A 12,719-nucleotide genomic window follows, 5' to 3' on the forward strand; every position below is an offset into this window, starting at 1 on the left:
GGTTCATCCCGGGATGTACTCCGTGCATGCTGGTTCGACTTTCCGATACTCCGTACATCCTCTTTTTGTTGATCATTTGTTCTTTGCGTTGTGTCAAATAATCTTGGATACATACACCTTGTGGAAGATCAACAAGACGGTCAACAATGGTCACTCGAAAGCGAGCCGMGTCTGGCCAAAATCTTGAAGACATCAAATATCCCCAAACTGATCCCCTGCGATGGCGACTACGCGATGATAATGGACGACAAACGTGGCACTATCTGCGGTCCGACGCCGAAGTCAAGGCATGGCCGATGACTACCGCTGACAGACACCATCTTGGTCTAGACACAGTAAGGAATCCACAACCTTACCAGTCAACAAATACTAAGTCGTCAGGGGGCCCCAACATTGCCCAAAGCGAAGACTGCTTTGCAAKCAGCAGAGAATGGGCTCAAGTTCTTCTCCAAGTTACAGCTCGGCTCTGGACAGTGGGCCTGTGAATATGGCGGCCCGATGTTTCTGCTTCCTGGGCTCGTCATCACTTGTTATGTAACTGATATGCCATTATCTCAACCGGAACAAACCGAGATCATCAGGTACATCTTTGGCGTCCAGAATGTTGGCAGCAAGAATGGAGGTGATGGCGGGTGGGGTCTCCATGTCGAAGGCGACTCTTCCGTGTTTGGCACTTCGATGAACTACACCGCGCTACGTTTGCTGGGAGTGTCGGAGAGTGATCCCCGCATGCGCAAGGCACGGAATTGTCTGTACGATCTCGGTGGCGCTGTGAATGGTCCACATTGGGCGAAATTCTGGCTCTCAATACTCGGAGTAATGCAGTGGGACATTGTGAATCCTGTGCCTCCAGAGCTATGGCTTTTGCCTGACTGGGTTCCGATCTCGCCATGGCGTTGGTGGATTCACATGCGGCAGGTCTTTCTGCCCATGAGTTACATCTGGTCGAAAGGATGGTCATATCCCAAAGCAAACTCTGACCCGCTCATTCGACAGCTGCGTCAAGAATTGTTCACAGCACCGCACGAGGAAATCGCTTGGTCGCGATACCGCAATGCGATCAGCCCAGCTGATAACTACCATCCAAAGACATGGGTTCTCAACTTGGTCAACTGGTTCTTAGTGCTGATCTTCATCCCTTATCTCCGCTTTCCCTTTCTCATTCGGAAAGCCGAGAGGTGGGCATGGAAGCTGATACAGATCGAAGACGCAAACACAGAGTATGCGTGCCTCGCCCCTGTAAACGCCCCTATGAATATGTTGGCCTGCTATATCGAAGAAGGCCCAGATGCCAAATCGGTGCATGCCCACAGAGATCGACTGGCAGACTATCTGTTCATGTCCAAAGCCGGGATGATGATGAACGGTACGAATGGCGTGCAGAACTGGGATACTGCGTTTTTGATCCAAGCAGCCGTCGAGGGCGGTCTTGCAACGAAGCCCGAGTACCACAAGACACTTCTCAAGTCGCTCGAATTCCTCGAAAGCCAGCAAATTCTGGAGCACGCAGTAGGCTATGAGAATTCTTCAGTGTATTCTGATCCTCCTACGTCAAAGACCGGCCCAGAGGCTGGGTACCGCCATCCGCGTCGAGGTGCGTGGGGATTTAGCAACCGCACGCAAGGCTACACGGTCTCGGATTGCACTGCCGAGGCCATCAAGGCCATAATGATGCTGCAAACCATGCCTGTCGCGCGGAATGGTGACCAGAAGCTATTCCCCGAGCTGCTATCTGAACAGAGGATCAAATGGGCCATCGACATCCTCCTGACCATGCAGAACAAGAATGGTTCATGCAGCTCCTATGAAGTCCAGAGAGGCAGCGAGAAGATGGAGTATCTGAACGCCGCCGAAGTCTTTGGCAGGATCATGGTCGAGTACGGCTATCCCGAATGCACAACAGCTTGTGTTACTACACTCTATCTTTTCAAGCAGCGGTATCCGAACTATCGTACCAAGGAAATCGAAAAGTTCATCAGCCGAGCGGTCGATTGGATTCGAGGAGATCAGAGAGCCGACGGGTCTTGGTATGGCAGCTGGGCTATTTGCTTCACTTACGCGGGCATGTTCGCTCTTGAAAGCCTCGCTACCCAAGGTGAGACTTACGAGAATAGTGAAAGAGTGAGGAGAGCATGCCACTTTTTCCTTGACCGAGTCAACGAGGATGGCGGCTGGGGTGAGTCGTACAGAAGTTGTGAGACGAGTACCTGGRGTCCACACCCGGAAGGATCGCAGGTCGTACAGACGGCATGGGTATGTTGACCATCGCGACGGCGCAACTCAGAGATGAGGCGACTGACTCTTCACAGGTTATCCTGGCCTTACTCGAGGCAGGCTATCCGGATAGAGCGCCAATGGACAAGGCCATTCAGCTCCTCATGCAAAGGCAGCAGCCTAATGGCGAATGGTTACAGGAAGGAATCGAAGGCGTGTTCAACAAAAGCTGGTGAGACGGATTCCATACTTGTGCATGATTGCCATATTTGCCACGCTGACACGGACTCCACAGCATGATCTCCTACCCCAACTACAAGTTCATCTTCCCAATCAAGGCTCTGGGTATGTATGGCAGAAGGTTTGGCGAGGCAAGTACCAATACCGACGGATCGGTGTAAGCTGCGGCTGAAAGAGGCCAGGAGCCGCCACGAATCAATAATTAATGGTGTGAGAATTGTCAATCCAGTTCAGACACCACTATAGGTGCACGTTGTGGCAAGTTTTATTACCAGCGGCATGCATCGCGGACCCGGTCTCGCAACGCCGGCCACTCTCCCCCATACGGAGCGTGCTTCCTATTTGAGTGACTCGCAGCACAGCCTGCGCAACCCTCGGCTTGACACGTGGAACAGAGTATCCTGGGTTCYACTGTGCTTCCACGAGCGGTTCATGTGGTTGGTAGAACCAACGAGCAGCCATCGGCCAACGAATGACGTTCGGACGGACTGCTGCCTTAGCGCTCGGAGACTGTTTCGAGAGCATACCTACATGTATCCACGTTTGATGTGGCTCCTGCATGCCGGCCAATAGCATTGGTTGAGGTGCGTAGCGAAAGCTTGCATATCTTGACCATTAAACGCGGAAAACTGGAGGGCATGCAACTGTCGGCACTCAGCTCCTCTTCTCTGTGGAGATATTGCCTTCCCACACGTGATTCACATTCCACTGTTCCGTATAACGAATCCTGATCGGCGTTCACTGTACATTGGAAACACTGCTGGAGGTCTATCAACCTCGATGCAATTGTTGTTGGTCGGATAGCAGAGCACTCAGTGTTCGGGGTTGTCGAGGTGAGCAATGGCCTGGACTTGGTCAGGTCGAAGACAAAGTGGCTGCGGAAAGATATGCCGCCGCTGTGGGTATCACGTTCATTTGCTTGCACCCGACTCCACACCTGAAACCAGGATGTTCGTTGAAATTGGATGTTCGGACGGCAGTAGACTGTCTTGCGGGACACTTCAAATGGCGTTGCTCCGAGAACATCAATGCAAACAAGTCGCGTAAACGTGGGAAGCCTCTTTTGATTGCATGCACGCATACAAATGGTGAAAAATCGCATCTCAAACTCGATGTTACCGCGTACATAGACCCTTGTTGGAAGCTTGGACGTAAGCTATTCCTAGTGCTCCTTAATTGCGTTTCAACCTCCGGCTTGGGCTTTGCTCGCTCTCAGCAGTTCGATTCGACCTTTTGAAGGCTGCGAACAATCAAGTCCCCTTTGCGAGACCAACGAGCGACCCGACCATCTTCGCGGGCCCCGACTTCGTGCTTCTTACCCATCATAGCAGCATTCAAGCGGCGTTTGGAGTTGTGGGAACAAGGACACTGCAGGCTGCAGAACCAGGGCGCGATAGACTGTCCAGAGTCGAGAAAGAGGAGACGCAAAAGAGCTGGAACACTGCAGATATCCTTTCAGCTCCCACAAGATGGCTTCGAACCCAAGCTCAGCTCGTCCCGGGCCTGAATCATCGCCATTCGAGCGCTTCGTTATCATTCACATCGCCACGACGTGTGACGAGCATGGCGTCTATGTCACCAAAGACAGCGCCGAGGTCATCGAGATCGGCTGGGTCGTTGTCGACGCGCAGAACCCCGAGCGGGAGGTACGTGCTCGCCGTGTTTCAGGCCGCATCAGCTCTGTGGAACGAGACACCATCGAGAAGAAGAGGCTGCTAACGAAACCCTTTCACAGTTGCACCGCCAATCAGTGCTCGTCCGGCCGGTCAATACCCCCATTACGCCGCTCTGCACTTCTCTCACCACCTTGACGTGGGAACACGTCAAGAACGCTGGCACATTCCGCGACGCCATCAACACCTTTGACGCATACGCCGCTGAACATCTCGTTCCAAAAGACGCTGGTCCCAGTGCCAACCCGACGTTTGCATTCGTAACATTGACTCCCTGGGACTTGCGAGTGCAATTGCCACGCGAGGCCCGGGATAAGAACGTTGTGCTGCCCCCATATCTTCAACACCCAGTACTTTTTGGACTTCGCGGAGAATATCAGACATTTCAATCTCACCACCCAGAAACCCTTGCATTTAGCTCAACAAGCTTGTCCTCCATCTGCGCTGGTCTTGAGGTTGAGGAAGTTCGCTCATCTGGAAAGGTTACAGGTGGCCTGCCCTTTCACCTCCAGGCTCTCGCACCGTCTTCGCCCCGTCGTGCACTGGAAGAAGCTCTCACATTGACTCGTTGCTTGAACTCCCTCACAACGAAATCTCGACCATCTCAGACCAATCCGCAGGGAACCCCCGACGTTCTGCAGCGTCCCATTGACGCACGCAGTGACGTTCGTGCCTTCCTTGGCGAAAGGAGTAAGGTGCTTCATCTCAGCGGCCTGCCCCACGACACTACTCAAAGCGAGCTTGAAAGCTGGTTCACACAGTACGGCGGACGACCAATTGCCTTCTGGACACTCAGGACTCCCGAAGGAGGAAAGCCAAGCGGCAGCGGATTTGTCGTTTTCGGCAGCCACGAAGAGGTGAGTCCAATTGTTCTGCTCCAATCAATCCTGCGTTGCGTGCAGTCTTTGCTGTGCGCAGCGCTTGGAACAGAGTGACGAAACTTCACTCAACACAAGTTCTACGTCACTGCCAATATCCCCTCATATCGCTCACTCTTTCGCAACTATGCTCTTCTTACCCGTCGCACTGCTGACTTTACACAGGCGGCCGAATCTCTCAGCATGAACGGTCGCGCATTGAACGATAGGGCGATTGAGGTTGCCCCGTCATCCAGCAGAGTGCTCGACCGCGCTGCCCACTCCCAGCCTCCAGGCGGCCCACCCCTCCTCACGCCATTTCCACCATCCAAGAATCGTCCACGACCAGGTGACTGGACTTGCCCGAGCTGTGGATTTAGTAACTTCCAGCGTCGTACAGCATGCTTCCGTTGCTCTTTCCCAGCAATGGGCGCTTCCAACCCTGACCCCTATAGCCAGCCATACAACATGCAGCCAACTCCGTACGGTGGTGCCAACTATGGCCACCCAGGGATGATGCAAGGACACATGCATGGCGGATCTCAATTCGGAGGTGGAATGGGCGGTGGCGGTGGCATGAGTGGATCTAGTGGTCGTGGAGGAATTGTGCCATTCCGTGCCGGTGATTGGAAGTGCGGCAATGAGGGATGCGGCTACCACAATTTCGCGAAGAATGTTTCCTGCCTGCGATGCGGTGCCTCACGCAGCAATGCAGCTGTGGTTGCTGAGAGTGGTATGACCAGCTTCCCTGGTTCAAACTACGGCGGACCACCTCCAAACATGCCCATGGACTCTAGCTCCTACGGTGGGATGCAGCAGCCAAGTGGCGGCTACGGCGGAAACGGCATGGGTGGTCCACCAGGTGGATTTGGCGGCCAGTCTTTTGGACCACCATCGTCTTTTGCCCTTCCATCTGGCATTGCGGCTCCGAGCCCATACATGGCAGGCGGCTACTCCCAGATGGGTGGCAACAACGGAGGAATGCAGTCTCAAGGAGGCTTTGACAGCCGCACCGAGCAAGCTTTCAACCAGGGCAACCCAGGTGCTCAAGCCGGAGCAGGTGCTTATTCTAATGGCGCCCCATACGGCAACACCGGTGGATATAACGGCAACGAGGGCTCAGCAGATCCATTCTCATTCCTGTCCTCTGGCATGGGTCAGCTTGGTATCAACGACGACAATCGCCGCAATGGCCAGGGAGGCGCCAAGTCTCCACAGTAAACGACACATACAAACATCACACAATCAAAAGAATGAGAATGGTCTGAATTTGAGGGCAGGAKCAGATTGTAACAAAAGACACGGCAACATATGGGATGGATTGGTTGCAAGGTCTCGTTAGCGTTGGCGCTGGGCAGAGGAGGTGATGGTTTAGCGACGGCGTCGGTACGGACATCGGCAAGGACCATCATCAAGCGTGCATGGGGAAGGTTGGCATATGAGGTTCRGATGGAGCGTGTTTTTCTTTCAATTTCCTATTCTATGCGCTCCAGACTTGGTTCTTTGTCTCGGCAGGACGATCTTGCAAGGGTCTTCGGCTACAGGTGGTGAAATTATTGTAGTGGAAACGAACACGAGAGAGAAAGAGCGAAAGAAAGATCTGCTGTCTGTATAGCAATGGATTTTCCACTTCACCGATCGCCATTCACTTGACCATTAAGGTACCTGAGTTCTGTTGCTGTTTCGAATCCCGCAACAAACCGTGAGCCTGAAACTAAGGTAGCTCGGATGTTGCCGAAATCGCGCTAACTCGCGAACCCCGGCACGTCACTCGCGTGTCACATTTGCCGCGAGCCTCGACACCAACTTGACATGTCACTTTTGTGCTAAAACATCCTCCGGCGTTTACGATGGCGTCTGCGGGTGAGGAAAGCTATGACAGTCTTCCGTCTGCGCAACGCATCGCGCTCGAACTGGAAAAGCATCGGCTTCTTCAGGTACGTAATTCACGTCGCCTTCTACGGAGTACCTACCTTCGCGACCTGCTCTCAACTAACGCCACAATCCCAGTCTGCCGAATCTCAAGCTAACGCGCAAGAGACGGACGAACAACACCGGACGCAGCTGACCGAAGACAACCATGGGATTGTGAATGGCACTCGCTTGGCCAAATTGCCCAACTCTCTCGATACACATCGCGCCGTCCCAATGCCGTCGTCTTCGAACAAGCGTCCGCGTCTTTCTTCTTCGAATTCCGCACCCGCACCCGAAATGGAGATGATGGTGCAATCCGCACAGTCGCCGCCGGGATCGAAAGGTATGGCCAAGGCAGCGTCGTTTGCCAATGGCGCAGGTCACTACTTGCATGGCGGAGATACACAGCCTGTGGACTCGCAAGTATACCACCGATACACCGAGATGGAATCCATGAGGGTCGAGCCAAAGGACACGACACCACAGAAACAGCACTCACAGGCTGGAACGTCTCCGGAAACAATGGCCACAGAGCACGACCAGACGCCGCAGCAGACCTTGCAGCCCGGTCAAGAAGGTTTCGTTGATCTTGATGGCATGTGGCAAGACAAACCTGCATCTCCGGCTACGTCGGTCGCGGACTACGATGAGTTGCTTGTGGGCGACGCTTCCAAGAGCCCGGACACACAATTCTACCAGCCGCTCAGACCGACCATGCCAGAGACGCCAGCACTGGCCGGGAAAAAGCACGGCCGTGACGGGGAGCCACTCACATCCGTCGCCACGGCCACAAAGTACTCTCAGATCCTACCACAAGGAAATCTGATGGGTGCTACACAACTTTTTGCGCAGACGCAAGAGCACTCATCACCTTTCCCGAACGGACACCCCTCTGACGATGCGATGACTCGGCCCTCACCCAACGCCAATGAGGCTATTATCAATGATCTGTCTTCTCCACAGACCCTTTTGTCTTCCCCAGCCGCAACGCGGCATGTCAGATCTTCTTCAGGACTTGGTGAACCACGATCTGAGTACACAAGGATGAAGGAGTCACAAGAACAGAGGGAGCAGCGCATGAGAGCAAAGCTACAAGGGCATGMAGAATTGAATGAGTTGRACAGTGAGAGTGATGACGATACTCAGCAGAGAAGGTTCAGAGCGAAGCAAATGCGACGAGCAAGGAGCGAGCAGGCTATGAAAGAAGCTGCCAGAGTTAGTGCGCCATCCCGTGTAGCACATCTGTCGTCGTCCACAAGAAAGTCGGTGGTTGATCTCGTTACGCCCGCTACTATTAGAAGACGGGTGAGCTTCGAAGACATTCTGGAAGAAGCGGGAGACGATGAGGCTCAAGCTGAGCTGCCTGAGAGCAAAGATGCCATCGAGGACGACGAGGAACAAGCCGAAGAGTCTCAAGGGGACGACGATGATCAATATGACGAGCTTCAAGAAAAGGTCATTCGCAGTCAAAGCAATTATCGTAACGACGACGAAGACAGTGCCTCTTTCGTGGGTAGCGTCGAGGACCACGGCATTGAAGTTCCGAATGAAGATGAGCCGCTGGATGATACACAGGATCCCGAAGATGCCGAAAATGCTGCCGAAGATATTGATACGCGAGACCATCGGCACGAGGTACATAACACGCAGAGATCTACCATTGCTGACTCTCAACCAACAGCGCAAGGCCATGTTGTTAATCAAACTCCCACTCCGCAAGTGAATCACTCGTCCATGGCATCATTCATTCCGGGATCGCAATATACTGGCAAAACCAGCCAGGAGCAAGCATTCCTGAAAGCGTCTCACCCCAGCCAGATTCGAGTGGCGGCCTCGCAGGCAAACGAGGCAGACAAGGTACCAAGTAGCCCTCCCCTGCCGACAGAGTCCGTGAAAGCCCCAGAAAACTTGCCTGATTCAGCTTCTGGTCGTCGAGAGGCCCGCAAACCGCTTCAAATCCGACAAGAATCCACACGAGAAGACTCTGCCACACCGCAAGAAGTCCCGGAAAGTGATGTTGGCGAGCATCTCTTTCAAGAACCTCAATCGCGGGATCGTACAAATGGCCCCGGCGAAGAGGAGAGCAACAATCATATTCCCTTCTCCACTGCCCAAACGCATGTGTCTGCATCTACGCGCTCGCCCACGAAGAGCTATGTCGAGCCATCCCCGTTGAAAGCATTCCGAAGTCAGCAAAACGAAACACCTCGCAAGGCGTTCCGCGATATGATCGATGGACCCAGAACGATGAACACCAGCTTCGATTTTGTTGACGTGGACGACATCATGGCAGGAGTCATGACGAAGGAAGATGRGCAAATCCTGGCTGTTTTGTCATCGCCGAAATCAAAGCGTCGGAGGACTAACGTCAGCAGTTCCGCTTCTCTCGGATTGCAGATTGGGCACGCACACTCAGATCCGTCCCACGACATGCGTGCTGGGACCCAGCAGAATACTTTGAGCGAATCGAATCGGACGATCCAAGACTCTGAGCCTGGCTTTGCTCAACCAGAGCATCCTCGGGAAGCCTACGCTGGGCACCATACCGAGAAGGAGTCTGTGAAAGAGTCTCTGGCTACCAGGGAGATGGAGGGAACGATTCCGGAGTCTGAACCTGAACTACTGGCTTCGGATTTGAATATACTCACGGATGGCCAGAACAAAGCAAACGTCCTCCCAATTGCGCCGCAAGAAGAGTCACACAAGGCAACCAATTCAACTCTGAATAGTGCTGAGCAACGTGAAGAAGCCGGATCTCGACACGTATCGCAGCTGATATCGACCACGCGATCTTCTGTACCCGTCTCTAAGAAAGGCAAGCTGAAGACTCCTGGGCAAGCGGCTCGACGAAAGTCTGACCGCGCGGCAAGACCATCGAAGAAGAGTTCGAGGGTCAGCCGTCGTCGTGCTGTTACCACGGACGAGGAAGAACAGGAAGAATTCGACACAGATCAGGCGGCAGAGGAAGCAGACCTCGTTGATGACGTCAATCGCAACGATCGTACTCCTCCTCCTGCGGAGCGCGTTCATCTTCTTCAAGCTGATGCCGAACAAGTTCTACCCACCTTGGAAGATCTGCCTGCGGAGGATGTCAATGGACACGAAGAAGATGGTGGCGCAGTGAAGGCTCCTGGGAGGGTATGGGCTCGATTCAGGGGCACACCTCCCAACTTTTACCCAGCCACCTGGATCGGGAGTGCCCCAGATGGCATGTCTTACAAGATTCGATTCGATGACGGAACAGTCACGAACATCGAGACCTGGCATGTCCGCACTCTCAGCTTTCGCACAGGAGATCAAGTCAAGGTCGACAACGTGGGTTCGCGCAACAAGACCTGGCGGGTCGTTGGCTTCGGTGAAGTCGTTGGCGACATGAACGCCGACCCGAACACCGACGCCTACGGTCACACACATATCAAGGTTCAGACAGTTTCAAACCGCAACAGTATGCCCAAAGGCGACGTTTCTGCTGAAGATGCGGACGAGGTTCGTGAGGTGTTGATAAGTGATCTCTACTTGACTATCGGTATGTGGAAGCACTACCGTGATCGCGAGTTCAGCCCGCCAGTTTCGCTCCGAGCAACGACCTCACGTGCTAGCACTCCCTCGAGTCGCTTGCAGACACCCGACGGAGACACTCCATCCTCCAGATCTCGTCGAGGCGGACCGCCGATCGGTAAATCGAGGAAGAAAGCAGTTTCGTCTCACCTGCGAGACTCATCTGTGACTTCTGCCACGAGTGCCGGATCTGCTGCCATTTTTTCTGGCATGGCATTTGCGATTACCTACATCTCCGATGGTGCCGAAAAGGCGCAAGTCACTCGCATGATACTACGCAACGGCGGCATCATCCTGGAAGATGGGTTTGGCGAACTGTTCGAAATTCCCAACCTCGTTGAGCCAGTCGCGTCGCCCACCAAGAAGTCCCCGCAGAAGGTACCAGAAGATGAAGAGCGCGAACTCGGTCTGCATCTCAAAGCAAAATCCGCCGATTACGGCTTCGTTGCACTCATCGCAGACCGTCACAGTAGGCGCGCAAAGTACATGCAGGCTCTTGCCCTCGACTTGCCGACACTCTCCGGTCGCTGGATCGTAGACTCGCTCAATCAAGAGAGGAATCCAACCCTGGGTGGTCGAGACATGGCTCCTCTTCCTTGGGGCAAGTATCTGCTTCCTGCAGGCGAGAGCAGCTACCTCGGCGGTGCAGTGCGTTCTCGTGTCATGCTACCTTATGATGCCACATCTAGCCAGTTGCGAGTCACTGTTCAAACTCGGCCTCTCCTGCTGAACGATGAGGGTGTGTTGATTGTGGCGCCCAAGAAAGACAAGGTTGCGTGGGAGCGAAGGAAGACTTATGCTTTCCTCACCCTCGCTCTGGGTGCTGGCAGGGTGGAGCGGGTGAATGATTTACAAGATGCGAAGAGCATGATGGGCAGTGAGCCTCGTATCTGGAAGTGGATATATGTCGATGGAAAGATTGAAGAGGCTTTCTCGAAGCTGTGTGGCAAAGCTGCCGGTGGGAAGAAGAGAAAGCGTGGTGATGAAGCCGGGTTCAACGACGGGTTGAAGATGTCGATCACGGATGGGAACGTGACTATTGTCAATGACGAATTCGTCGTGCAGAGTCTCATTCTTGGCGCTCTGGCTGAATGAAAAGATGGAAAGATGTATCTGCACAAGATCTGTAAGATACGAGACGAATGATGACAGAATGGGCGAAATCGCTCAGATGACCACTGCCGAAACGTGGCAGAAGGACAGTTTATATCGCTGTACAACGAATAATACATATTTAATCCCGCTTCGTCGTTCCTTTACTATGATTTACACCCCGAGCCCGAGCGGTCGTAGAATCTTCTCCCTTGCCGTCTTCGCAGCAACCTCACCACCTTGCCGCAAAGCTACCGCACCGATGATGCTGTAGAGTGTATGTGCCAACACAGCCGATAATCCCGAGCCCTCCAAATTATCGCTCTTTTTTGGCTTCCAGCGCACCACCTTCTCCAATCCATATTTCCTCACAGCCAACTGCGCCAGGCGACTCTTGTCCAGCACAGTCTGTTTCGCAAAAGGGGTGATGTTCTCCAGACCTTCTAATGCAGGATGCACAAAGACGTCTTCTGGGTTGAGATGTAGGGAGGGCGGGATGGGCATTGCAAGCAATGCGAGGGAGGCTTGAAGGTCGACGATGCGTTTTCCCAGGTAGGCGAGACGGTCGTTGAAGCCTTGACGGCCGTGATCGTGGGATTTGTGGGTTACTGCTAACCACTGGAAGATCCGCGTTAATAAATGGATGACTAGAGGTGAGTCACGTATAGCCGTACCTTTGTTTCCTCATCTAGCATTGCGCTGCCATCCTTGCCCAGAAAGAGATCATAGGCGTGGTTGAGCCGCTCTTCATTCGCATTGACATTCCACACGGGCTGCTTGGGCTGCGGTCGTAGACGAATGGGCATTTTCATGGCGGCTGGCGTCTGTTTCCATCGTGGCTGGTCGTGGTAGAGACGGGGAGAGTGTTCTGAAGGGGATGTCGTGCCTCGTGCGGGCGTCTTGTTGGAGAAGGCTCGTATCGCCGGGACTGATATTTGTGATGCGTTCTGACTCCTGAGAGTGCGTACGCAGTTTGCGCATACATAGGAGGGGTTGGCGGACTTCATGGCGGGCGGTCGATTGATGCGATGCAATGGCAACTTTTGGTGATGTTGACGTTCAAGGATCGGGCTCAGAGAAGGTTTGCCAAGCCTCTTCCCCGAGCTCAAGGCGCGCTCCGCGTCTCCTTCCTCGTCCGTTTGACGCGAACATTGCTCGCCCGTCCAGTCAA

At 53.7% G+C, this 12,719-nt stretch overlaps 4 protein-coding genes; 3 read left to right on the forward strand and 1 right to left on the reverse strand.

Moving 5' to 3' along the window:
- Positions 1-146: 146 nt before the first annotated feature.
- RCC_07210 (related to lanosterol synthase) lies at positions 147-2,615 on the forward strand (the record flags this gene model as incomplete). XM_023772468.1 has 4 exons in its annotated part: positions 147-335; positions 382-2,253; positions 2,310-2,446; positions 2,510-2,615. 4 exons carry the CDS (start codon positions 147-149, stop codon positions 2,613-2,615), a joined length of 2,304 nt encoding a protein of 767 aa, XP_023628236.1.
- A 1,308-nt stretch (positions 2,616-3,923) lies between these two features.
- RCC_07211 (related to RNA binding protein (Arp)) lies at positions 3,924-6,205 on the forward strand (the record flags this gene model as incomplete). XM_023772469.1 has 3 exons in its annotated part: positions 3,924-4,100; positions 4,190-4,984; positions 5,171-6,205. The coding sequence occupies 3 exons, from the start codon at positions 3,924-3,926 to the stop codon at positions 6,203-6,205; spliced, it is 2,007 nt and encodes a 668-aa protein (XP_023628237.1).
- A 629-nt stretch (positions 6,206-6,834) lies between these two features.
- On the forward strand, positions 6,835-11,551 carry RCC_07212 (uncharacterized protein; the record flags this gene model as incomplete). XM_023772470.1 has 2 exons in its annotated part: positions 6,835-6,921; positions 6,995-11,551. The coding sequence occupies 2 exons, from the start codon at positions 6,835-6,837 to the stop codon at positions 11,549-11,551; spliced, it is 4,644 nt and encodes a 1,547-aa protein (XP_023628238.1).
- A 171-nt stretch (positions 11,552-11,722) lies between these two features.
- RCC_07213 (related to RNase III domain protein) lies at positions 11,723-12,555 on the reverse strand (the record flags this gene model as incomplete). XM_023772471.1 has 2 exons in its annotated part: positions 11,723-12,166; positions 12,223-12,555. 2 exons carry the CDS (start codon positions 12,553-12,555, stop codon positions 11,723-11,725), a joined length of 777 nt encoding a protein of 258 aa, XP_023628239.1.
- Positions 12,556-12,719: the final 164 nt, after the last annotated feature.

The sequence above is a fragment of the Ramularia collo-cygni genome (assembly GCF_900074925.1).
Source record: "Ramularia collo-cygni strain URUG2 genome assembly, contig: RCC_scaffold11, whole genome shotgun sequence".
NCBI classification, from domain to species: Eukaryota; Fungi; Ascomycota; class Dothideomycetes; order Mycosphaerellales; family Mycosphaerellaceae; genus Ramularia; species Ramularia collo-cygni.